The following is a 25693-nucleotide window of genomic DNA, read 5'->3' as shown; positions in this document are numbered from 1 at the left end:
CTTAATGAAAACTGTAAATAATGTGTAATGTAAATAATAAAACAATAAGTATTATTGTCTTATTGTTAATGCAAATATCCAAGAATCGGTCGCGCTAGCGCACGACCAGTTGCGTTTTTGGTATGAAATTATGATCAAGAAATCAGGACTGTAGAAATATCTATATGTCGTATTTTTTGTGGAAATATTTCGTGTATTTGAGAATGTAGAACGCTAACATAAATAATAAAATTATTTGACCCCGCTAGTCAATTTCGAGTTTAACTTTACTCATGTTTCAAAATTACTCATGAATACTCGTACACTTTATTTAATTACAGTATGTACTGTATGTGCTCACTACGCCGTGACTACGGGTAGACTTTAACCACCTATCAAATTTTCAACCTGATATCGTTTGCACATTTTATATTTTTTTAACAAGACTAAAAGAAGTGTCGTACGAATTCATCCTAATTACCGCATTGTCACTTCTTTTAAAAACCAGTAAGTAACTGCATCAGTATTTGTAAAACAGTTGTAGTAATGAAATAACATCAAACAACAGAATCCCAAATCGCGAATTTATTTACATGGTTAAGCAACTCAAAGTAGCACTAACCACTGTAACCAGTACAAAGAAATACTAACAAAACACTGAGCCATTTGGACACGGCATTCGAATATGTTGACTATGAGCAGCGGATATGAGAGGTTACGTATTAAAGGACAAATTGTACTACACCATCACTAATAAACTTCCTTCAACTCAAGAAATTCACAACCAGAACGTCAATCCATAGCCTCAAGTTTCATAATTATCATAAAACAGAACCATTAATAAGCCAGTCACGCGGGCATAAATGCATCATGTACAGCAGCGAACAGAGTATGCATGCAACCGACGGAGAATTTCGCACACTGGGCGAAAAGTTCACAAATGTTTTTTCAAACTGCACCGTGAGTTTCACCAATACAAAAAATGAAAGCCCTGAGTTATAGTTGCAATTGGATGCTCTCGTAGTCATCAAAATCCACTACAATTCTAAAGGGATATAACGAATCCCGGTCGTTGTACTCGGAATTGAGAATTTGCCGGAACATTTGAGAGGCATTATGAGAACCATTCTCCGTCTCATTCAACAGCTCCGCCGACAGCACAAACTCCCGCCATCCGACCGCTTCCGGGATCTCCAGAAAATCACTGGCCTCGGAAATATCAACATGATCTACTTCGCCATCACCGCGCTGTCCATAGAACGAGACATTCACATATCCGTCATTGAAGGACTGTGTCGGGAAGCGCACTTGTAGACTTCGGACTTGCAGGCCTAGATAAACAACCCAAATTAAATGAGGTTGAAGGACAGGATGACACTAATCATCCTGATTAACAAATGACGGTATAATTTTAGATGGCACCGATGAAAAGCCTAAATTTCAACGGACTAGGGAAGCCGATGCCCGATCAGGCGGTCTGTGCGTGTTCACGAACGGAAATTCTACAATCGATCAGGCAGCTGAACCTGACGTCTGCCAATGTGTTTCGTAACCAGCTATAAAGATTGTCGATGTTCACGTTAAGAGATCCGAAGGGAGAATTTTGCTGTAACACAGCATCGAAACTTTCATAACTGACTACGTACATAGTACTTACAAAACTTTTACTCTTCCAAAAACAAGTTAAAAAATTTTGACCATGTCGATATTACATTTTACAATAAATATTATTCAGTTGTCACTACATTTGAAGTGCACGCCTTGCTACAACAGCCTGTAAGCAAAGTAAGCTGCAATAGGAATTATACTTATGGTTAGCTTACAAAGTTATACAGAATGCAGTCAAAGCATTGCATTCTGCGTGTTTTCACTTTTTAAGTGTGCATTCTGTGTATACCGTGGTAAATCAAAACACCCGGTAAGATTATGGTAAAAAATACGCCAGAGCTCTCTGTAAAACACCGAATATGTTTCGTATTTTTAACAGAATAGCAGTCACCGCATACGGAAGTCGAAGTACTAATTTTATCACTGGAACCTGCCCGATCGCAAATGGGCGAAACCGTCGCTCATGTTCAATATCACTCGATCACGTTTCTTCTGCCTGATATGCCGGCTGAACAAGTTCTTCATGTCACACGCGCATGCAAAAACCGGCAACCCCAGCAAATTTCTACGTCCAACCGAACAGTCTCACAAATAATACCATCTACTATCCACGTGTTGCAGAGTGAACTTTCGTGTTGCCGCTACACCGATTCGGAATTCGTAGCGAAAAGCCGGTATACAACAATAGGCATATCGTGTGCACACTGCACAGTATAAACGCGAAATGATAACGCGGACAGAACTTTAACCGGAAATGCTTAATATAGGCATTACTGTACGAGCGTAAACTGCATTGGCAGCAGTAAAGGAAAATTCCGAACGGTCAACTAACGTTAATAACTTACCAACTCGAGTCAGATCAAATCGCCAGTCAATTCGGGCTGTGGCATTATCGGAAAACTGACTTTTCCCAATGTAAGCAAGATTCCAGTCATCCACGAAGTAACGCTGGGTATTGTATTCGGCATAACAAAGCTTGTCATACCCTGCAATGTTAACAACAGACGAAAAAGTTAGCAATTGTACAGCAATGCAGAAAACGGAACAAATACTTCAACCAGTTAGAAGTTAAAATAATAACAAGAATTATATTACTAGTGGTCTTACTACATCCCTGTTTCCTAACACGTATTAAGCGCGCAACTTAAGTCACTTGAAACTGTCACAGGTGTTTTCAGAACACACTGAATTTCATGCCAATAGGCATTTTTAAAATAACTAATTATCAATAATTGCTCAGGCCATTAAATTTATCCGTGCACGAGGACGAAATGCTCTAATCTAAAACAATCAGCCCCTTTCGTATGTCGAAAACAATTTCTCATCCCGTTTAACGGAGCAGAAAATGGATTGCACCACTGCAGTTTTTTATTTTTATTTTATTAGATCCAGAGCCTTTACGGAAAAATTTCGATTATGCGATCATTCCAACATTCTACGCACTTCTCAGGAAGTGTTGCAAGCTACGCAGGCTAATAAGCGCCATTTCGTAAGAAGTCACGCAGTTAACACACATTCATAATATTATGACGCGCAACTGGAGTGGCTTACCTTGCACAATTTTGTCTTCTCCGTAAAAATCGCATCGCAGATACTGATCCTTCGCTGCACTGTACAGTATTTCCATGTGACGCGATTCATATTCTGTTTGACTTGGTTGGAACACGTATCCCGTGAGATTTGGATAGTTCTTTCCCCGACGGGAAGGAAATGGTGGCCCATACGCTGCATACAGAAACACATGACTTCAAAGTATGTATGTTATTTAATAATTTAAGCTAATAAGAAGAGCAGGAAAAAACTCGAATTTGTTTATAAAGCCAAACTTTGACCGACACGAAAGCACGTTTTGAATGCCACTAGTGACTAGTCCCACTACTCACTACTCACAATCTTAATGGCATCTTTACTGTATGCAACAAAGATAACGCAAATTATCAAACAGCTACAAAATTTTATTACGATTTCTGTAGTAAGTGACAGGTCGTATAAGTTTGTGACAACAATAACATAAACAGCAAATTGCAAGCTGCAGCAAGCACTACTCTAGTAAAAGGGATACTTACGGAAATGCATAGAATCCAGCGAGCTCATCTTCGGGAAGGATGAGATAACCGGATGACGATGATTTGCCACTACGCTCGCCGTGATTGCGAATTGAACAGAAACAACGAAATCAAAAACCAAACGTCTGCTTCTCACAAAACCGTCGCCGACTGAAAACTGAGCAAACCAATCCAGATGGACTGAGTGATTTGAGCAAAAAGAACTGCACCTTGGCTGCTTCCAGTTGAAAACAGTTATGTACGAATGCAAAAACACTCGCAGCTACCTAATCGATGTTCATCAAATTTGGCTGCACGAGACTAGTCACGTTGCAAAATGAAACTCTGAGAAAACGAAGGTTACGCAGCTCGACAAAATCGGAACTAAAATGTTAGCCGCGTTATGGACCTCTCGATATAATCGGGCAAAGCAAACGTTAGAAAATTACAGCAGATGGAAATACGGAGAAACCAGGCCAGAGGCATCCAACAAAGGAAGCGTAACCGCACCATGCAGCGGTAGCGTGATCAGCTGTCGATGCAATAACGTTTCTTATTGGTCCATCCAGGGTTATCACGCGTAAAGCACTCGCCGTGCTCGTGGCAAGGTCTCCAAAAGGCAACGGACTTGATGACTAATTTTCGGCAGCTTAGTTCGGGAGCGTCACGAACATGGCTGGGGAGGCTCGCCCTAGGATGCTCGCCACCACCCGTTAAGGCCGACATTGTTCGCGAATCGGGTGCGGCTGCCAGCCCACGGTCGGGCGTTTGAATTGAACCGGCCGGCTGAGCCGCTGAGCTATTAAAAGTTACGTTTTTTGTTGTTGTTTGAAATTCATTTGCAAAAATTAAGTCACCTATGTAAGAGCATTTGCAAGTGTACAATTCGAATTCTCTTTTGTTGCACTTTTGTAGGCACCGTTTAAAACTGTGAAAGTAATGATTTTTTTAGCTGAACATACTTTCATGACTTTTACATTTGAGTCGTTTGACTCAAACTGACTGTTTCGATTTGAGTACTTACATGGTCGACGTTTGAAGTCTGTTTGTACGACTTGTACGAGTAATGTTTTTTAGTGTTAACATAATAGAGCCATTCATTTTACCTCATATGAATTTATTAAAAATCAAAAAGAATCTTCGGAAACCAATCGATACCAAAACACAAAGACAGCGATTCACGAGCGATTTGGGAGCTGTCCAAAAACGGTCACACGTACGACTCATGTGACCTTGGTTTTAATTGTACAAAACGTGAGCGGTAATTATGTAACAATTGATTTCCTCTATTTGCCACTAAAAGTAATCATCACAAACACACTACGGTCACTACCAATATAAAAGCACGAAAACAAGAGAAAAACCTGCGAGATCTAAACTGCACACCCGAAAGAATTGCAAATATCACAGCTGGGAAAATTCACACTAGGTAGAAATGGAGATTCCATGGTCCAAAGAGTATTTGTGGAAAATTAGATTACAGCTAGTTGAACACTGGAGCTGATACCGGAGAAGCTGCTTGTTTCCGGCGTTGCAAGCGATCATGAATGGTTCGAAAATGAGTGGCCAGGTACTGCTGATCGTCTCGCATCAAATTGGCCAATTCGGCCATACACTGGTCCGCTTCCGGTAATTTGCCTTGTTCGATAAAGGTTACGCAAAGATTATGAGCGGCCTGGAAATTTGCCGGCTCGTATTGAAGAATTTCGCGATATGCCTAGAGAGATAACCGAACTTTGAACTCACGTTTCCATGTAATTAACCAGTTTCAAGTAACAGTGTCGGTTTCCTTAGTACCGTCTCGGCTTTCGAGAAATCTTTCAATCCGTTTATGTAAATATCGCCAATAAGTATCCATGCCTTGATATAATCAGGATAAACCTGTGAAAACAGATTTCTGACCTAGCTGTACGAAAATCATCCATATTACTGACGAAAATACAACCACAGAACCATACTGTATATCTATCCAGATTCATTTACTGTACTTTTGCCGGAAACAAATATAAACACAATTAGCTGAATAAGGAATAAGGAAAACTGTTTGTTTTCCATTACATTATTACTTAATTACGTAACCATAAGCACAAACTTAGTAGTGACTTCCAGGTACCTTAATAAGATGCAATAAATGCTCCAACGCAGCCATAGGCTCCTGGCGGTTATTCAAAAGCAGAGCAGCATTGAAAAGACCGCTTTTATGGTCTTCTTTGAGCTACATAAACAAGGTAACAAACATTTGAAACTACTGTAAAAATGTTCGAACAGCGAAATAACGCCCGTGAAGATACCTTTACGGTCTTCAAGAAATATTTTTCAGCTTCCAGCGGCTGCTTGCGATCCATCATAAGAAGACCCAACTGAAAATAGGCGTTGGGATCATCCTTCATTCGAGTAACTTTTTCCAGTCTGAGAACAACAGCACTTTAAAGCAACGAAGGGTCGTGTATTCCAAATGAAGTCATACTGCACAAACCTCCACTGTATATCATCGTACAACTGGCTGTTCTTCAGTTCGCTCATCAGTATTGCAGAATTCAACAGCGCCAACTGCAATTTAAACATTCACCATAATATGAATTCTAAAGGAATTTTAGTATATATTATTTTACCGATACTGTACAGCAGCACGCCGCATAAGATGCAACGCAGTACTACTAAACCGAAACATATATTTTAACAGTTGAGCACCAAAGCGAAAGTAACCACAGGTTTTATATATTCATTTTCCTCAAGATAATTTCTCACTATTTTTCGTGATTTTTAAGGTTCGTCGTCTGCTAGCAAACAGTATATTATGATATCGTACTTGGTGATCCGGATTTTTTGCAAGACATTTCTCGAAATACTGTATCGCCTCCTCACTGCGTCCTTGATCGGTATACACCACGGCCAAATTATAATAAATATCGGCATTTGTGCTATCGATTTGGAGAGCTTTTGATAAACTTCCACAGCATCTTTGGACCGGTTCAGCTTTAGCAGCACATCCCCGCGATTGATATACGCTTCGACATAATCATTGCGCATACTAATGGCCTGCCGGTACAATTGGTCGGCTTCTTCTAGGCGCAAAGGATCCTTGGCCATAATGTTTCCCAGATTGAGAAACACATTTAAATGCTGCGGCGCAATGCGCGTTTGATACTGCTGACCGGGTTTGGGTTGTGGCAATAATTCCTTCGCACGCCGCCAGGCAGCCTCAGCTTCCTGTGTACGGTTGAGTTGGTTCAGAGTGCGCCCGACATTATTCCATGCTCCAATATCATCGGGTTGGACTCTAAACACCCCGAAAATAATTGTGAAACTTAAAAACTGAGTTTTCGAAACCATTGAAAGTGTTGCAGGACACTATTAAAAATTCGTACACACAAAAACAACAAAATTCAAAATTACGGAAGTATTGTAATAAAGGCTGCATCACGCATAAGTACATATTTTTTGCGAAATACACTGTAGAGGTAGCACAGACTAAGAAACCATCAATCGGAAGAAATTCGCTAAACTCCAGGCGACAGTAAAATTAAACCAGACTGAAAAATTGAAGGCAAACATTAGCGTACGCAAAACCAATCTCTTTGGCGTACGCATTAGCGTACGCAAAACCAGCTCTGACTTCTGTACGCAAAACCAATCTCTTTGTATGCATTAGTCAAAATTTTACCAATTGTTATCAACAAACAGATAAATCAATCTTTGACTAAAAATTTACACCAAAACTTACAATGCGGCGCTTTTAAAAAAATCCAGAGCCTCAGAAAGCTCATTCGTTTTTTCAAGAGCGTGTCCTATGTTGTTGAACACCTTGGCATTTGTTTGCGTAATCCGTAGAGCGGAGCGAAATAATGAACTTTCTGTTTTCCTAAAAAATAGAGACCTGCACAATGAGGATACAACTCACACGCGCGGTATCGGAAAATTAAACTCACCATTCCACATTTCGGACGTAAGTGCGATATCCCCACGTAATCAGAGTCAGAGCGATTGCGACGTATAAGAAATACTGCTTTTGTGATTTCCTGGAAAACCGCAGTTAAACTGTATTTGAGCACAACTGAATTGTTCGATTTCTGCAGTATCGCTTCATTACTTCGAGATCTTCCGCTTCAATCCGTCGAACCCATAAGCGATCAGAAGACAAAAGCCAACACTAGGCATGTACAAAATTCGTTCGGCGACAACGAATCCCACCGGGAACAATAGGTTACTAGCCGGCAGAAATGGGAAAACCATCCATGACAGCGCCTAAACGAAAGAACAAGTTTATGCATTTGTACAAAGTAGCGCAATCATCATGATGCTTCAAAATGTAAATAAAATAAAACTGAGGAAAAAAATTAGCTGGATTCAAGAACACCAGAATGTTGTCGCGGATGTTTCTTCTGCCGAAGCTGAGGAACCAACTTAACCGCTTCCGCAAACAGCTCTTACAGTGACGACAGAGCATCTGTGTAATTACCATAATTAATATCTTGCGTTCATTTGCACACTTGCTAAATACGGCTCGAGTGCAAAGTTTCCCCATTACAAGAAGAAATACAGTCGTTGCCAGATTCCTTTCATCAAAAATGGACTGAACAAGTGGAACTGTTCCCATAGTGTAATCACATAATAGACTCCAAGGAAAGATCAACAACCATGTATTTAACGCCAACAAATACAAGTAGGTCATCTGTTTCACCGGGAAAGCGGATACCGATGCAGGGTTGTCAAAACTATAAAGAAATAATTCCGCACCAGGGTTTGTCAATATTTACTCATAATTCACAACGGTATACAGTCCGTCAAATGGCTATATCAGTGCAACTTACGGCGTAAAAACAGGTAACTGGCCTTTCATAATATTGAAGCGCCATGCCATTAGCAAAATCGATGACACGAGGATAATCCATAAATTTCGGATAGCATTTATTACGGCCGGATTTGATTTCGGTTTGTCCTGGAAAATCCCTTTTGTGAACCGCAGGATATCTTCGACGGTCATCTATAAATGAAAAGACAACAAGAATTTTATGAAGTGGTTATTGCTACTATAGACACCACAATGGCCACATATGATAATAACAAAATGCAGTAATGAACATAACAATAAGTCTGAGTTTGGGTCCTTACTATCCTTACATGAAAAGAAGATAGTTACAACATAACTTATGGATTACATTTTTCATTATGGTTAAATTTTGACAATGGCTGAAATATCTTTACCCCCTGAAATGAAGTAATGGCCAATACATTAACACAATCATAACATAAATTTTTTTACAACATTAATTGTAAGTAGAGGAGCAGCGGCTAATACCGCCACGACGAGCGATAATAAAAGACACATTTATGAACATAAAATTCACAAGTCAGTGTGGAGACATACCTTCTGAAAGATAAATAATTCATAAAGCACACAAATCGCCACAATAGTGATTCCTTGTTCTTTGCTGAATAACGCTAAGACCAATAGCAAAGGCGATGCAATTTTCCATAGTATATCTGCAACGCAAACAAATTAATAATTCAAAATAAGGAAAAAAAACTTTAGAACCGAAGCACTCACCTTTCTTGTTACAAGAAACATAAAGAATAAAAATTCCACAAGAAAATGCAGTTGACAGTAACTCGGCTCTACCCACAACACCGGTAACCTGAAAACACTGAAATTTTCAGAGTGAAAACAATATAATTTAAAATAGTTTTACCGCTTCTGTATGAATCGGATGAACCGCAAAAAGTAATGCCCCAACAAACGCCGCAATTTCCGAAGATAGAAAACAAAAGCATCTACAAAAACGAACAAACTTAGATATCGTTTCTCCATGCCCAGGATTTATTAAAAAAATTATTTCGTTTATTGAACATCCCAGCAATATTTCCAGACTTTATTACCTATTGCGCGAAACTGCTAAACAGATAACAACTAACAGTCGTTAATGTTGTTAATGCTATTGTAATTTATTACTGCTTTACATTTTGGAATTCATTTGTTATACTTTTTCATTTACAGAGTATTAAACTTTACAATAGCTACTAACCCGGTTACAGTTTTTAATCTTTCTCGAGCGACAATTTCATTAATTTGCAATAAACAATTAAACAAAAAACCCAGAAAAAATTCTATCCAGTATTTTGCCAATAACCACGTACCTGTACACCAGTAACGAATTCAAAGCATGCAGAACGAGATTAATGAAATGATATCCAAAAGGCTCAAATCCGTGGATGCCATAATTCCATCGAAATGTAAGAACGGTAAACGGACGATATGATTTATGACTGTTTTCCTAAAAAAGATCCATAAACCGTATACAACTGTCAACTTATGCAAATGTACGTACTTCGCTGTTTTGCAAGGGAAAAACATCCCACCACAAACCTTGGACATCGGAGTGCCCCAAAAATCATTCCACAACAAATTACTAAGCGGTTGTGAAGGACGAAGATCTTTGTTGTCTTTGACAGCGGAAATATCGTCAAACACCAGATCACAGTTCGTGCTGTTAGAATAACATAAAATGCATATTACGAACAAGACAGCAGAATGTTTCCAGTTGAACAATTGATTCTGGCCGCTGTGGGAGAGTTTTTCATCCACTTGTGTGGGGTCTTGTAAAGAAGTCGTCATGATTGTCACACTTCGCGAAACAGCCAGGCTTCTGCAAATACTGCAACAGAACAACTGTCGTTTACTTGTCACCGCAAGGTTTTTTCTGAGTCCGCTTGACCACGATCACATCCATCCGTATTACACTGACAAGCGATAATTCGTACCGCCATACGTATAACGCAGCGATCAAATTTCCGTTGCTCGCAGAACATCAAAAATAAAAATCTGTGCTGAACTTTACTGTATTATAAAATCCATAATAATTATAAATCAAAATTATGCACTTGCATCTGTAATTTGTACCACACCTACATGTACACGATCACGAAACGCAAAAACAAAGAAAAAGCAACAAAAGTTACAAAACGCTGCATTTTCGAAAGCATAGTGTCTGTCAGTAAGATGCTGCCGTATTGGATAAGTGCCTCAAATTCTCAATATACAAACAACACCATTTGCGGAAGTGGCCGCTACAGATATCCATATACAGAGTACATATACCCATATATCTGTATGTACTTGTATGAAACTTGCGCGTGTGAAGTGATTGCTTGAAGTTTGAACTATGACATTGTATGGAATGTATTGTACACTCCTACAATTATGCAGTATTTGAGTTTTTTAGGATGCCTAAAAATCCGGCATAATGTGGGCTAAAATTGAAATCAACCTTTTCGCGAAAATATTTTACTAAACCTTTATGACAAATCACTCATGCCTCTCCACGTAGTAAATAGCTTTTTCGGACTGAATATCACAAAACTACAATTATTATAAAAAACTTTTATAGTTTGTCGAAGACTGCCTTAAGGTACTGTACTCGTACTGACTAATAAGTAATTTCGATGCATTCTGTAGGGATAATCAAAGATACAGTATCACTGTATTATCAGTAATGTATCATCCTGAACAGCAATAATTATCAAAACTAATACTTTGTGCAGGACGTAGAAATCTGCAGGAACAGTAATATTAATAATTATTTTATAAACATTATTTTATAATTATATACAGAGGTAATTGATTTTCTTCGCACGAATGCATTAGCGCAGTGATTTCTAGCTTGGGACACATTATCGGATTCTGTCGTTCAGATCACTCATGCACAACTTTTTCAACCGTCAGATTTCAATCAAACCTCGCTTTCACATTCAGGACACTCATCAAGCCAACTGTAAACTGTCCATCAATTACAGGCCCGCTGGACATAAGCTTTCTGTCAACAGGATAACCCCATCCCAATTTGACTGCGGGCAAAAGATCAAAACTAACGACATTAAATTGACTTTCGATGCTGAATTGGGAACACAATGGTCACAATCCCGCTGAGCGCCAAATCCACTCATAATATTAACGAAAGGGAAGTCTAATCAACAGCATTTGCCAGCAATATCGATTAGCGCCAAAGAATGACGGGTTCATCCACAAATATAAACAACACTTGTTAAAATTATTGCTTGAATACTATATTTTTTAAAAGAAATGGTATGTTTTCGTACACCGATAAGCCGCTCAATATTAATACTGGGTATGAAGTACCGTATGAACAATAACAGTGCGTACTGTGTAGCCGCGTGCACGGCGTGGTTCGTAGTTACTCGTATGCACATTAAATTTATGATCACACTACCCGGGTAGCTATCAAATTATTACTTAAAAGATAAAACTAATAATTACAAAAGGTAACTGTTTTTGTGTGTCTACAAGAAATTCATACTACATTCTGTTAGTTCAATTCAAAGTACTTGAACAGCAAAAATATGCCAAGTGCCGGTTTCCACCTGTGGTTTGAATTCCAGGTTCATCCAACAAGTACACCAGCGTTAATAATATAATTGTTATTTTGTAAGTCGCTAACTTGAGGAATGGACACATAAGTTGACATACCACATTTAAAAAATCTAGTAAATTTCAGCTTGCATACTTTTTGTAGTTTTACAATAGACTGTAAGTCTTTAATTGTATTAGTTATTATATGATACTAAACATCTCTTGCAGGTGTTCGGCCTTTCCTCATTGTCCCGCGCGATCTCCGCTCCTACTCAACCAATTTTCTCGCTTTAAAATATTCTAGAATTCTCTCATTGTCAGGGCGGTGCGTGTTGTGAGACCAATGACCTTTTACAGTTTTACGAATCCTAAGTACAGCGTTACTCTAAAGCTTGTTTACTGTATATACTTGCACCTATATCGAATGCTTTGGTTACAGATTTCGTTTGCTGTTCTCCAACATACACAAAAATTGCACAAGCTTACCTCGCTTCCTTGTTTAGAAACAACAGATGTTACTGCCGCCAGCCGAATGGCAAAGGGCCGGAAATTTTGAAACTTCCCCCAAATCGTGTATACGAATATAACGGAATATCAGAAGTTTACCGTTGCGAAAAGTGAATTAAAATACAGTAGAAATGAACTCACAACATTGGTGAGCAATCGCGTCACAAACAAATGCATCAGCGGGGAACTTTATTTACACATTGTATGCACTATGCAGTATTCAATCGCTATTCACAATGCATCCAGCGTATGTACGAGTATGTAGATTACTAAAATCCACCGTAGATTTTAGTACTCGTAGACTGGTAGAGTGAAAGTTGAACTGAAACAATTTTCCGTACTTTCAATACTAATTAATTTAATATGACGGTTAGTTTACATCAGCAGATCAGGATTTAAACAGCGATTGCTTGCCCCTTTGCCGGACATGAATATGACATCCTTAAACCAAAAGTGGAACACGAAGGAATCTCACGATCGACACCCCGCCTATATCATATTCGTACGAGTACCGTAAATGTCGCGTATAAGTGCTGAGCACCGAGTACTGCACACCACGGCATAACAAAATTAATAGATACTCTATATAATGCTAGGGCCACACTTCAAGTGCGATGCAAATTTCATCGAACTTTTTTCCTTCGCACAGTTCGAAGCTTTTCTTCGTACCAAAAAGTGCGAGAGGTGCGAACCGAAGAAAAAGTTCGAACAAAATTTACTTAAAACGTGAGCACTCACACTTCATCGAACTTCTACAAGAAACTGAGATCTGCTCCGCCTTCAGCAAGTCATGAGCGCAAAACTGACGGGATTCAGGTCGAGAGCTGCTGCATTTCGGTTTGAATTTATAAATCTTAAAATTGTTATGATAATGAGATAATCCTTAATAATTCTCTCAAGCGTAATTGAATTCCTCCGTTGAAAAATGCGTCCTAACATTCTGCCAAAAAGACGTGTGTTGTTGACCATCCTGCTGTCTAGCGGTACTAGTGTCCGTTAACGTCTGCTGTCAACGTCTAGAGTACTGTCCATTACAGTTGTATGCATACGTGCTGATTTTTGTACAAAATCATATACACCTATAACCTCTCAATAAAAACGTCGCTGCACTGGCGGGTCTATAATTAAATGATTTCGTTCACAGAATTTTGGCTAGCGGTTGTTCTCAGCACGATATCGCAATTCGATATCGATTAGGGAAAAGTACAGTCTACAAAATTTTTAAAGAAACGTTGGCAAGGCGTGACCTTTTATTGATAATGCATGTAATACACTTGCACATAATACATCTGCACAAATAGGTACCACTAATTATTTTATGCTTTTTCTTTGTTTTAGAAACAATCAGAATCACATCCGGTTGCTCGGTATTGGTCCATTCCTTCGCACAAGTGCGAAGGAGAAAGAAAATCCCCTCCCACCAAAAACGGTGCGAAGACGCTCTTCGCACTCGTTTTAAGAAAAAAGTGCGAAAGGCGCTCATACTTTTTGTTCGATGCGAAGGATCCCTTAGAACATTTTGCGCTCACACTTATTAGCATTTTTCGTCTTCGCACTGTGCGAAGGCCTTCGCACTTGAAGTGTGGCCCTAGCATAAAACTCCATGCTTATATAAATATTCTATATACTCGTATTATGAAGATATAGAGTACAGTATATGTGCAATTTTTATGTATTATTTTATTATGCCGTGATACTACTGTACCCGTGTACCGTCTGCTCGAGAACCGTACAATGTCATTTGATTCAGAGCGGCAACTGTAAGGCCGTAAGAGGAGCGACAGAGTTACATGGGCGGATATCCTTACAGAGGGGTGCACAGGAAACGGACAACGGCCGGATTTTATCCTATCCGAATTGGGATGCTTTATTATATGGACAATTTTGGACATCCCGTAGTCTGGGCATCTGCTGGATCACAGACTATGGGTGCTATCATTGCTATGACAAGCAATGGTTCATTATCGAACAAATTTAACTGCGAAAATAGTAACTTTTAACTACATAACATAGTGCAGTAATCTGTTGTAACTTGTAAGGTATGGGTAAAAGCATATTGCAGATGCAGAGTGTACTTACTGTACAATTGTTAATACTAAACTGCCAAGAAAAATCACACTAAGGCTGCCAATAAAAATCAGATTATAATATATGTCAAAATATATATTATTTTGTGATACTACACATGAATTATATAATAAAACCTTGTTAGCGAATACTAATTTAATATTATTATGGAATAACAACACCCTCTGGTAATTTCTTTCTGACAATAAGAGATGCTAGAGCTGGTGCACTAAAAATTGAATTAAATTGCTGACCACGGGATTAACTGAATTTCTTTGCATAAAATAGGATTCTGCAAAAGATTTTTGAAGTGATAGTGTGAACAAAAACCAATAAACAAGGCAAGCCGAAGTTAATATCCATTTTCTTTCAGTAGGCATTATCGTCTTAACTTAAAAACAAACCGAAACCACCACCAGCTTTCAGTTTTATTCCCTTGACAGGCAACCAGAAATTATGTTACGAAGTCCGCAACAAGAAGCCGAAGTCTAACAAGAAAGAAGAACTACCTTGGAAATTATGTTCGCCTTATTTAGCGACACCCACTCGAGCTGGACGGATAGTCCGGTTATTTAACTTAAAACCAGTCTGTGTGACGGCCATCACTGTTCCGGGTTCTTGTCCTTGCTGACCAGGTGCTTCGAAAAGGGCTTCGTGAACATTTGGATCAAACTTCGCACCCATTGCTTCAATTTTCTCCAGTCCGTGCTTTTTGAACACCTTGTTCAGCTGAGCTTCGGTTAATCGCAGACCTTCAAAAAGATTTTGCAAATGAGGATTCTTTTTGTCCGATAAAGCATCCTCTGGCACGGATCCCATAGCTTTGGATAATATGTCGGAAACTTCGAGCAGATCTTTAACGAACGACTGAATTCCGAACTGTTTTGCATCATCAATTTGCCGCGTTAATCTTTGCCGTACATTTTCAGTTTCTGCCAGTGCACGGAGATATTTGTCCTAAAAAATAGATTGAATTTATGAATGAATGCGACTGTCACATCTCTCTGGATAAAATAGAACCATGAAGGCGCACAAAATTTTTTTAATTATTTAATGACCATGCAGCTGCCTGCTAGGTAGTACCTGTCGGTCTAAATTCCGACAGGTGCGGGAACACTGTGTAATGTGTATGGAAGTATCGCCTCCCATCGCCTAACGTGACATCCGGTTACTTATTAATTCCAAGCTATTACTACACTACTACAGTAATTATGCTAATTCATCTAGCTCTTATCCTCGATGGTGTACAATACACAGCGATCATCAACAGTTTTTAGGTGTCTGGAGTGACTCTGGAGGAAAACATCTGTTTCATAATCTTAAAACTCTTAGAATTAAAGATCAAACGAACGAGTTGAAAGGTTTTCAAAAATAAAAAAAAATTGGACTACTGGACAACTGGAGCGGGCAACACTGTTGTTAAAACATAAAATAAACTCTTTCTGTAGTGGATGTTCCCTTAAAAGCACAGTACATTAGGTAAATATTTCCGATCGGCATTATTTTTTGTTCGGAAAGCCCTAACTGAACGATAGTTTTAATCCAATAGCTTACTTTACAATAATCAAAAGACGGTGGATTTCGTACCTCAAACGGAGACCTTCCAGACCACAACTGGAACGACTCTGTCACGGATGGAAAACCATCAACACGAGTCTTCAGCCTCCGCCATAACTCATTATAAGCGGTTCGCAGTTTCAAAATTCTACCAGCCTATTTAAAAACGGTTCGTACTGAGAAACTTTATATTATCGAAGCAGAACCCCCCGGTGCTGCCAACAACCATATCACTCACATGGGCATTTTTCGATGATGACTCCAATTTTGCGATTTCTTCCATCAGCTGTTTCTCTTTGTTAGGTGTGGCAGCTTGGCTTTCCTTGTTCGGATTCGTATCGGGAGGGGACTCCGGCTTCTTCTCATTTTCTTGTGATTTTTCGTTGGAATCCGTGGATAGTTTTTCATTAGGAACAGTCGCTGCGTAAAACCGGTAAGAAGGTAACCTGAGAAAAAGAGAAAACCAGGGTGTACTGCTGTGTGCAGAATAATTTGGAACAGTGATCGTACATCATTACATCATTTACATGTGCTTCTGATATCCGGTACGTATTTTTGTATTCACCGTAACAATCGCGAACACACACCAGAACAAACCTTACCTCAGACTAGGAAAGCAGGTATTCTGCAGGGATGCGGAATAAAAAGGCTTCTGTTGAAGAATATTTGCAGGACAAATCTGGTGGGTACGAGAAGAAAACGTCCGTTTGGAAGTTTCAAATATGGCAAGGCATGGATTCCAGACTCTTCTAGCCAACATCTTTGGACAGTGAGTGCTGTCGCCTGTCAGCAAATACTACTGAAGTAAGATTACACGGAAAGCAGAGTTTTAACTGGGGATTCCAACAGCGCCAAAGTCAATTTTTGGACCAAAAGAAGATAAAATTTGTATGTTTAACGATTCTTTTAACTGAAATATAAAATTAATAACACTTCTCAGTGACTTCTGAGTTTGCACTTTGCAATCGCTCTGTCGGCGAAGTGCGCTGATGAAAAGTTGTCAAAATTTTCCGAAAACCTGTGTGACGTTGCGAAGCTAGTATTTTAGGGGCTGGGCCTGCAAAAGATTGGGACGTTCAGACAGTCTCGTTCTGTCAGTGAAGCTCGAGCCGCTACGTAATGCTAGCGAGTAAACTACACGCAGAAAGTGGCACGCAGTATTAATGCGTCGTTCATACGCTGATTACGCTCCGGTGCAGTAGTCCTCGCTAACCATGAAAGTTCAGTGAAGTAGTTTAAGAAAGTGATTTGCTTTAGTTTTCGTAATTCAGAATTTCGTATTTTTTACAGTGCGTTATTCGGGAAAACTTTCTATTAAAGGTGAGTGAAGATTTCGCTGACATTCGGTTCCAGCAGGGTTCGTGACTTCGCGAACTCACGAGTACTTACGCCATTATGCTTACGCTATACGCGCTTGAAGATCTACTCAGTAGTCAGTACTGTTTTTGTATTTAGCGCTAACTGATCACCCCAAGACCATGAAACCGATTCTGCTTCATGGACATGACCGTGCCATCACCCAGGTGAAGTACAATCGCGAAGGGGATCTGTTCTTCAGCTGCTCCAAGGACAAGTACCCGGTCGTATGGTTTTCCGCAAATGGAGAGCGACTGGGAACATTTGGCTCTGAACAGCAATCCATTAATGATCGTCATAATGGTGCTGTGTGGACGATTGATGTTGACTGGGAGTCGCACAAAGTTATCACCGGCTCGGGAGACGCTTCGTGGCGTTTGTGGGATTGTGAGACTGGGAGAACTGTCAGCTGGCAGAAGACGCCAACCACTGTTCGCTGTGCTGCCTTTTCCTATTCCGGAAATGAATTTTATTACACCACAGAAATGCAGGCCGGCCACCACTGCTTCTTGGTCGTCAAAGATGTCAGGGATCCTGCGCAAATGCAAGACGATAAAAGCATCTTCGAGGTAAGGTGTGATGAGAAACAGTTATATGTGACATGTTATATCAACTTGAATTACGGTATAATGATGCTCGTTAACTTCTTTAAATAAAGTAACATTGAGTCGATTTTATTAACTGCTTCACGATTTTATTAATTTGGTGGTTTTATTGCAAGTGCTTAGTACATATTACAGTTACTTGTAACAGTAAATAACGCCGTTAATATTTCGCTGCTGTTATTGCTTGATATGGAATAACATGTCTTTTAGCTGGATGTCATGGGAAATAAAATTACCGCCGCTACGTGGGGGCCATTTGATGAAACGATTATAGCCGGTCACAGTAACGGTGATTTATCTATCGTGGAAGTTCGAGCCAAACAGTTTGGCAAGACCCATAGCGGAGCCCATGCAGGCTTAATCATGGATATCCAAAAGAGCAAAGATGAGATTATGTTGGTTACTGCGTCGAAAGATACAACCGCTAAGTTATTCGATTCAATGACTTTGGATTGTATGAAAACATACAAGGCGGATCGACCAGTAAATTCGGCAGCAGTATCTCCCATTAAGCAGCACATTCTCCTGGGTGGTGGTCAGGAAGCCATGTCCGTCACAACCACAGATGTCCGTCATGGTAAATTCGAAGCTCGCTTTTTCCACATGGTCTTTGAAGAGGAGTTTGCTCGGGTGCGTGGACATTTCGGTCCCATTAACAGTGTGGCATTCCATCCCGATGGTAATAGTTTTGCCACTGGTGGTGAAGACGGCTACTGCCGGTTGCATACACTGGATCCGGAGTATTTTGAATATGAACTTCAGTACTAACTAACCTCTGATGTTTCTTACTTTTCATATACTGAATTAAAGCTCTCACGTTATTTTTAACCGCTTTGACATCTGATTCTGGCTTTTATAATAGGTACTTATATTTTTCTCGCTGATGGTGGTATATTTATCTGGACGTCGAACTGAAGAAATAGACCATTAAAATATAAAATTAATGATGGAGATACTAAAACTAATACTGAGATTTTTTGTACACCATGCGCCTAAAAGATACAAAAAATGGAAACTTAATGCAGCCAGCTCTGGATTTGGTCTCGATGGACGCTAGTTTATAGGATCTCTATTTTTGAAATCGAAATTTAAAATGAGAACTTCCCAGATAATATTAATATCGATTTGTATAAAATAAAATCAGTTTGAATCACGGCTTTCAGGTTTTATGCATCTTTTGATTACTTCTTTTATCTTTAATCATAAATACGAGTACATGACATATCGAAAATAGTTAGTCACGAATTCACAGCAACAGAATCTCATTTAATGCTGCCGCTCCTTCCATTTTTCCAAGTACACAAGTGGCGTTGCCTCGCTGAATTTCCAACGATATTCGCTGGCGCAGGAACTCATGGGAACGAGGTTCACCTGTTTGGAGCTGGAGTCGTTTCCCAATTTCTTTAGTTAGAGCGATGGCTGACTTTCCCCACGGTCTTTTGATTTGATTCTGAATAGAGATGGGCAAACTAAAACTGACTAAACTAAACTAAACTAAAACTCGGTTAAAAGTTTTAGTTGCTAAAACTGACTTGGTTAAAACTTTTAGTCAACTAAACGTTGGCGACTAAATTTCTTAGTAGTTAACCACGAGTTGGTTAAAATTTTTAACCGGTTAACCAAAGTTAACCGAGACTAAAATTAAATTTTTCGGTTTTCAAATTAAGTGTAATTTACTGCGTCCAGGCTATTGTCATTTGTAAAAATATGTTGCTCATTTCGCCGTACGCCTATGGTTGTCGAGTCAGACGAGCTTAAACTTTCCAGTACATGTATATAAACAGTCATTTAGTGCGGCTCACTCAGACCCTGGAATAATATAGCCGTAAATCAAGATGCATTACACACCTCCTGGTACTGCTGCAGTCGTCCGCCCGTAGTTTCGTCATTTGGTCATACTTGAGGCGATTATTAGAGCAGTACTGAGTACAGGGAAGGTGTGTAATGCACCAATGATTTGTTTTGTACATTTGGGCTTGGTTTGTTAGGGCCCTAACCACAATTTTGGTTAACCGGTTAACCGTGGAGATTTAGTAACTAAAATCGACTTGACTAAAATATTTAGTCACTAAAAAGCTTCTGACTAAATTTTTTAGTTACCAAAGTTTGCTAAACTAATTTTTTTAGTTTTGGTCAGGTTAACCGAAGTTAACCGCTAATTAGTCGACTAATTTTAGTTTGCCCATCTCTAATTCTGAAGAGTGAAGCGGCTCGAAGTTGGTACGGTTCGGTTCAACTGGACCATATATCTGAGTTTTATAGCGCCACTGCTCGTTGCCGCCAGAAGCGATAAGTACCGCCAAAATCACCTCATTCATTCTATTCACACGTTCAAAGCAGACTCAGCAGAGGTTTGCTTTTCCTTTGTTTACTTATTAGTTTCAAATTTTTGCAGCTCACAGCCGAGAACTCAGAACATTTCGGAATTTTCTCTTCTTATTTCAACATTTCGCGAAGTCGTCCTGATCACACCTGGTAAGACCGTAAGAATAACTTTTACAGACAGTTGGAAAATCGTGGTAAGGGTTTACAATGTTAGGAAGTCCTTATTTAGTCCTATTAGTAACGGCAGTTTAGGATAAGGAAGATTTTTTGTGCTGCGTTTTTGATTTCAAGAAGATACTGGTATAGCTCTCCGGTGTTCGGTTGGATGCTGCAAGCGGCCAGATGAAGTATTTGTACATGTAACATGCTGGCAAAATACTCATGATAGAACATGCATAGCCGAAGTTAGCGGTTCAGCCGTCCGTAGGTGCTCGGTGGTACATAGCGTTAACGTAACGTTAAAGGGTGAAGTAACTGTAAATCAGTTTTTAATTTTAATAGGAAATCATCAGATCGTCTGTGACTTGTTTCCTTTATTTGTGCTCCCGAGTAGTTAAAGTCAACCACATCACATTGATTCTGATAGTAATTAGAAGTGCCCATTCATAGCTCTTATTGCGGATGATTGGTCGTAGGAAACAGTGCTGCTGCTGCAACGGCGAGAAAATGGAGGTAAAGAATGTGAAGGAAGCTGCGAAATCTCCGCTGAAATCTCCGTTGAAGTCTCCGCAAAAATTGGCGGCTGCTTTTCCCGAAAATCAATCCGTTGTATCGTCAGCAGGTATTTTGTGGATTCTGTGGAAGAACTTCCACTGTGACGTTAACGACAAAGGATAAATTCAGCGGTATGTATATTTTTCAATACGGTGGTCTTGACCGTGTGAGTCGTAACTCGTGTAAACGCTCGATAGTTGTAAATTGTAATGGAATCGTAAATCTTTCAGATTGCGCGAAAATCTTGTATAACTACATTAATCCGCGCACAAATCAGCCAGCGCCGATGGTCTCAAAGGAATATTTCGATGTGGTTATGGAGCACGCTGAGGTTTGATTTGATGACTTTTTACTCTAAAAAAAATGGTTCCCCCTTCAGTGTTTTTGGCGGTGACCATGATTTACCTGAATGCACTTAATTACAGATCCTGGACGATGCGGTTGATTACCAGCGTGATTATGAATACACATACTTTGGATTTAAGGTTAGATTTTCATAAATAATATTTTTAAATGCTGAGTGTTTTTTGTATAATGAATACTTTAATGCAGACGCTGGAGCGATCTTACCTGTTGAAAGCTAGTGGAAAAAGTAAGTCTTTCAACTATGCCATCCAGTTTCTTTTTGTTTACAAAAAATTTGTAAATTGGTAATTGCATTTTAGCCGCTGAGCGTCCTCAGCAGTTACTGATGCGGGTTGCTGTGGGTATTCATGGGACTGACATTGATGCAGCCATCGAGGTGATCGGAAATGCGTTCGTAATTGATTGCTCTTACTTAAGATAATTGTTGTAGACGTATGAATATCTTTCGCGTGGGCTCTTTACTCAAGCATCACCGACTTTATTTAATGCCGGAACCCCGAAACCCCAGCTTTCCAGGTATGTTGTGTATCGCTTGTTTTGCACGGACTTTTGGCTTGAATTTTATGTGGTGGAATAATTAGGGAAACAATTGAATAGTAGTTTGATCGCTTTGATGATATTCCGGTAGCGTAGTAATTGTAACGTTTTCAGCTGCTTTCTGTTGACGATGAAGGAAGATAGCATTGAAGGCATTTACGATACGCTGAAACAGTGTGCGATGATCTCTAAGTCTGCGGGAGGAATCGGATTGAATGTCCACTGCATTCGTGCCACGGGGTCGTACATTGCTGGGGTAAGAATAAAGTTTCCATCAAAAACATGCGATGGTGTGCGAACAATTTGTGCAAGACTGGTATCATCGTTTGCAGACCAATGGTATTTCAAATGGACTGCTTCCTATGCTGCGGGTATACAACGCCACAGCGCGCTATGTCGATCAAGGCGGAAACAAAGTGAGCTTTGGGATTAAAATTAAAAACTAGAACTAGCAAATTCCTAAAATTAAGTTAATAAGGTTAAGACTGTTGATAAAGATTAAAGACAAAAGAAATAAGACGCAGATAACTAATTTTACATGTTTCAGCGCCCTGGCGCGTTTGCAATTTATCTTGAGCCATGGCATGCGGATGTCATGGATTTCTTGGATTTACGTAAAAATCATGGCGCCGAGGAGCAGCGAGCGCGAGATTTGTTCTATGCGCTATGGATTCCGGATTTGTTCATGAAACGTGTTCAGACCAACGAGGAGTGGAGCCTAATGTGTCCGCATGAATGCCCGGGATTGGCTGATGTATGGGGGGAAGAGTTTGAAGCGCTGTACACCAAGTAAGAATTTGCTGAGATTGACGTTCAATAGGATCCTTCTGGTTTAATTTTTTTAATTCCCTAGCCTTGATATGTTTGCGGTGTGTTTTGTACGATTTTTAACACAGTTATCAGCATTCAGGATTATAGTATTCAATTGCGAATAAAATTTCAGGTATGAAAAGGAAGGTAAACATAAGCGACGCATGCCGGCCCAGAAACTGTGGCATGCCATCATGGAGTCGCAAATAGAAACTGGCACACCGTACATGGTATACAAGGACCACTGCAACCGCAAGTCCAATCAGAAGAATTTGGGAACGATTAAGTGCAGCAATCTGTGCACGGAAATCGTTGAATACAGCTCTCCGGACGAAGTAAGTATTTCTGTTTGAATTTGGTTTTATCGTGCAGTGGTAGTCTGAACTGAATCTTTCCCACTCTGAGTATGCTGACTTGTGAGTTGGATTGGTTTCGTATTAATTTAGTCTCACAACCTCTTTTCATGTAGCTGTGATTTGTTTTCAGGTATGATAAGCGACGCATAATCATGGAGTCGCAACGACATGGTATACAAGGACCACTTTTTCAGAAGAATTTGAACGATTATGCCAATCTGTGCACGCCGTAAGTATTTCTGTTTGAATTTGGTTTTATCGTGCAGTGGTAGTCTGAACTGAATCTTTCCTACTCTGAGTATGCTGACTTTGGACTGGCTTCGTATTTTAGTCTCACAACCTTTTTCATGTAGCTGTGATTTGTTATTTAAAAAACGACGTTTTTTTAGACCGCCGTTTGCAATCTCGGCTCCATTGCGTTAAACATGTTCGTTACGGAAGATCGGATGTACGATTTCGAAAAGCTGAAAGAAGCAGCTAAAGTCTTGACCCGAAATCTGAATAAAATCATCGATATCAACTACTACCCGACACCGGAAGTAAGTTTATTTATTCGTTTCTCGTACCAATTCTGGTGAAACTTTTTTTTCTCGTGTTAGACCAAGCGAAGCAATATGCGCCATCGCCCGATCGGTATCGGTGTGCAAGGCCTTGCTGATGCATTTCTGCTAATGCGGTACCCGTTTGACAGTCGCAAAGCAATGGAGCTCAACATCCAGATCTTTGAGACAATTTATTACGGAGCCTTGGAAGCGGTAAGGTTCCTTTAAAATTTATCCGGTATTACTTGAGAAGTGAACGATTACTTACCTGTGTTAGCAGTACAAAATAGGTACACCAGATTTTTAGTTGTGTGCTGGTGTTGAGTTATTTCGATTACTGTTCTAGATCTGTCTATTAAAGATTATTTTGTGAAATTTCAGAGCTGTGAATTGGCAGAAATGTATGGTCCCTACGAAACTTATCCAGGCAGTCCAGCCAGCCAAGGAGTAAGAAACGAACTCGAGTGAAATAATGGCGTCTTGCCGTTTGCTTAAAGCAGTATAAATGTTTTATAGATTTTGCAATATGACATGTGGAACGTGACTCCTACTGGCCTGCATGATTGGGCTAAACTGAAGGAAGCCATTGCTCTACACGGAATTCGCAACAGTCTTCTTCTGGCACCCATGCCGACGGCTAGCACGGCTCAGATTTTGGGCAATAACGAATCCATCGAGCCGTATACCAGCAATATTTTTGTGCGTCGTGTTTTGTCGGGAGAATTCCAAGTGGTTAATCACCATTTGCTGCGGGACTTGACCAATCGCGGATTGTGGAACGATGACATGAAGAACGACCTGATTGCTAATAATGGATCAGTTCAGGTGAGAGCTGTGTTACTGTGAGCCCTTGCTGGTAGAGGTATTTCCGTGCGCATAAGAGAAACAAATTTGAAACAAATGTTGTCGACTTGATTGCGTATCTATTTGGCATCTGCTTGGTGTTCCATTTTGTGGCTACTTAACAGCCATGTTCCTTCACCATTTTTGTTATTTCCTTTTTGTAGACGATCGACGGAATGCCGGAAGATCTGAAGCTCCTGTATCGTACGGTCTGGGAAATTCCGCAGAAAAGTATTCTGCAGATGGCAGCCGATCGTGGTGCCTTCATTTGCCAGAGTCAGTCCTTAAATGTACATATTGCTGAGCCAAACTTCGCGAAGCTGACCAGCATGCATTTTTACGGCTGGAATCTGGTGAGTTTTTCGGCTGGATTTGTAATGGACCTTGTTACGTTATTGTGTATCGTTTTAGGGTTTAAAAACTGGCATGTATTATTTGCGGACCAAACCAGCTGCCAATGCGATTCAGTTTACTGTGGACAAAGAAAAGGCGAGATCTGCCCAAAAGGCCGGAACTACAAAAGCGATGAATAAAGAAAACGTGAGTGCTTAATTCCGTCGTTGTTCGCTGTAGCCTGTATCTAAGCTGCTTCAAATGAAGTTGTAAACCATATTAGTGGGTTTGTGTGATACGTTGCAACTGATCAGTTATCATCGCTTCTTTACAGATAATGAAACCGATGTCTCCTAAGAAGAGCGCGGAGGCATTGTTGTGCTCGTTGAAAAACAAGGACTCTTGCTTGATGTGCAGCGGCTAGGCGAATACTGGCACTCCTTTAACCGTGGTATTATTTGACCAAACGACAGCATCTGCAGTAATGTCGATTCTTTGTACTTCTTAAAATTAGTTTTTCGATAATTGTTGTTCTCACATTTTCGAGTTATGAGCACGTGTGGTTTTTTATTGTGTTTAGCCATGCATTCAGAAAATAATGGCTCGTTTTAGTGTTTAATCAGTGTAAATAATTGTCAAGGAAGAATGGTTTTCGAATTATTGACTTAACTCTTTTGGCTTGTTTAAGTGGTTCATACACTTGCAGTTATTAATAAATCGAGCAATCTACTTTAAAATAGCAGTTGAAATTTCAGTTTGGCTTTCCCCTGTCCGTTTT

The 25693-nt window shown here is 39.8% G+C and overlaps 5 protein-coding genes across 6 annotated transcripts; 2 read left to right on the top strand and 3 right to left on the bottom strand.

The window, feature by feature from the left end:
- Positions 1-549: 549 nt before the first annotated feature.
- On the bottom strand, positions 550-4065 carry LOC129584526 (peptide-N(4)-(N-acetyl-beta-glucosaminyl)asparagine amidase-like). Its single transcript, XM_055476716.1, has 4 exons — positions 3654-4065; positions 3139-3312; positions 2433-2573; positions 550-1310 (listed from the first exon to the last, which is right to left on the bottom strand). The coding sequence occupies exons 1-4, from the start codon at positions 3679-3681 to the stop codon at positions 976-978; spliced, it is 678 nt and encodes a 225-aa protein (XP_055332691.1). The 5' UTR covers positions 3682-4065; the 3' UTR covers positions 550-975.
- Positions 4066-4752: 687 nt separating this feature from the next.
- Positions 4753-10651, bottom strand: LOC129584495 (protein O-mannosyl-transferase Tmtc3-like). The gene is given in 18 exon segments (XM_055476671.1): positions 4753-5349; positions 5430-5513; positions 5746-5847; positions 5924-6041; positions 6109-6182; positions 6442-6572; positions 6575-6912; positions 7357-7494; positions 7562-7651; positions 7723-7877; positions 8092-8347; positions 8444-8616; positions 9001-9116; positions 9181-9268; positions 9323-9404; positions 9768-9904; positions 9997-10285; positions 10540-10651. Coding segments are annotated over 18 exon segments (2679 nt in total). The 5' UTR covers positions 10614-10651; the 3' UTR covers positions 4753-5115.
- A 4333-nt stretch (positions 10652-14984) lies between these two features.
- Positions 14985-17098, bottom strand: LOC129584497 (grpE protein homolog 1, mitochondrial-like). Of its 2 annotated transcripts, XM_055476673.1 has the most exons (4): positions 16731-17098; positions 16367-16574; positions 16159-16284; positions 14985-15528 (listed from the first exon to the last, which is right to left on the bottom strand). In XM_055476673.1, the coding sequence occupies exons 1-4, from the start codon at positions 16886-16888 to the stop codon at positions 15100-15102; spliced, it is 921 nt and encodes a 306-aa protein (XP_055332648.1). In that variant the 5' UTR covers positions 16889-17098; the 3' UTR covers positions 14985-15099. The 2 variants fall into 2 exon arrangements, with proteins under 2 accessions (XP_055332648.1, XP_055332649.1); XM_055476674.1 differs by lacking the exon at positions 16159-16284.
- Positions 17099-17303: 205 nt separating this feature from the next.
- On the top strand, positions 17304-19044 carry LOC129584496 (eukaryotic translation initiation factor 3 subunit I-like). Its single transcript, XM_055476672.1, has 3 exons — positions 17304-17448; positions 17584-18053; positions 18300-19044. The coding sequence occupies exons 2-3, from the start codon at positions 17607-17609 to the stop codon at positions 18855-18857; spliced, it is 1005 nt and encodes a 334-aa protein (XP_055332647.1). The 5' UTR covers positions 17304-17448; positions 17584-17606; the 3' UTR covers positions 18858-19044.
- A 2202-nt stretch (positions 19045-21246) lies between these two features.
- LOC129584502 (ribonucleoside-diphosphate reductase large subunit-like) lies at positions 21247-25652 on the top strand. The gene is made up of 17 exons (XM_055476683.1): positions 21247-21259; positions 21359-21459; positions 21554-21613; positions 21681-21720; positions 21794-21870; positions 21925-22010; positions 22146-22287; positions 22364-22447; positions 22579-22820; positions 22975-23176; positions 23587-23736; positions 23797-23952; positions 24121-24186; positions 24256-24564; positions 24747-24935; positions 24994-25122; positions 25250-25652. The coding sequence occupies exons 2-17, from the start codon at positions 21415-21417 to the stop codon at positions 25337-25339; spliced, it is 2067 nt and encodes a 688-aa protein (XP_055332658.1). The 5' UTR covers positions 21247-21259; positions 21359-21414; the 3' UTR covers positions 25340-25652.
- The last annotated feature ends 41 nt before the right edge of the window (positions 25653-25693 follow it).

The sequence above is a fragment of the Paramacrobiotus metropolitanus genome, unplaced genomic scaffold (genome assembly GCF_019649055.1).
Source record: "Paramacrobiotus metropolitanus isolate TYO unplaced genomic scaffold, Prichtersi_v1.0 Parri_scaffold0000014, whole genome shotgun sequence".
NCBI lineage: Eukaryota > Metazoa > Tardigrada > Eutardigrada > Parachela > Macrobiotidae > Paramacrobiotus > Paramacrobiotus metropolitanus.
Note: the sequence above shows the minus strand (reverse complement) of the source record. Positions and strands in the feature narration are given on the sequence as shown.

What these genes read in the sequence shown, in the direction of transcription:
- LOC129584526 (XM_055476716.1), bottom strand. Translation starts at nt 3,681, where the DNA reads ATGAGCTCGCTGGATTCTATGCATTTCC. An exon ending in GCTGGATTCTATGCATTTCC is followed by an intron (nt 3,313 to 3,653) that starts GTAAGTATCCCT and finishes TTCTGTATGCAG; the next exon opens with CGTATGGGCCACCATTTCCT. An exon ending in AGAAGACAAAATTGTGCAAG is followed by an intron (nt 2,574 to 3,138) that starts GTAAGCCACTCC and finishes TTAACATTGCAG; the next exon opens with GGTATGACAAGCTTTGTTAT.
- LOC129584497 (XM_055476673.1), bottom strand. Translation starts at nt 16,888, where the DNA reads ATGTTGGCTAGAAGAGTCTGGAATCCATGCCTTGCCATATTTGAAACT. An exon ending in CATCATCGAAAAATGCCCAT is followed by an intron (nt 16,285 to 16,366) that starts GTGAGTGATATG and finishes GTTTTTAAATAG; the next exon opens with GCTGGTAGAATTTTGAAACT. An exon ending in CTGGAAGGTCTCCGTTTGAG is followed by an intron (nt 15,529 to 16,158) that starts GTACGAAATCCA and finishes TCTATTTTTTAG; the next exon opens with GACAAATATCTCCGTGCACT.
- LOC129584496 (XM_055476672.1), top strand. Translation starts at nt 17,607, where the DNA reads ATGAAACCGATTCTGCTTCATGGACATGACCGTGCCATCACCCAGGTG. An exon ending in ACGATAAAAGCATCTTCGAG is followed by an intron (nt 18,054 to 18,299) that starts GTAAGGTGTGAT and finishes CATGTCTTTTAG; the next exon opens with CTGGATGTCATGGGAAATAA.
- LOC129584502 (XM_055476683.1), top strand. Translation starts at nt 21,415, where the DNA reads ATGGTCTCAAAGGAATATTTCGATGTGGTTATGGAGCACGCTGAG. An exon ending in ACACATACTTTGGATTTAAG is followed by an intron (nt 21,614 to 21,680) that starts GTTAGATTTTCA and finishes ACTTTAATGCAG; the next exon opens with ACGCTGGAGCGATCTTACCT. An exon ending in TCGATCAAGGCGGAAACAAA is followed by an intron (nt 22,448 to 22,578) that starts GTGAGCTTTGGG and finishes TACATGTTTCAG; the next exon opens with CGCCCTGGCGCGTTTGCAAT.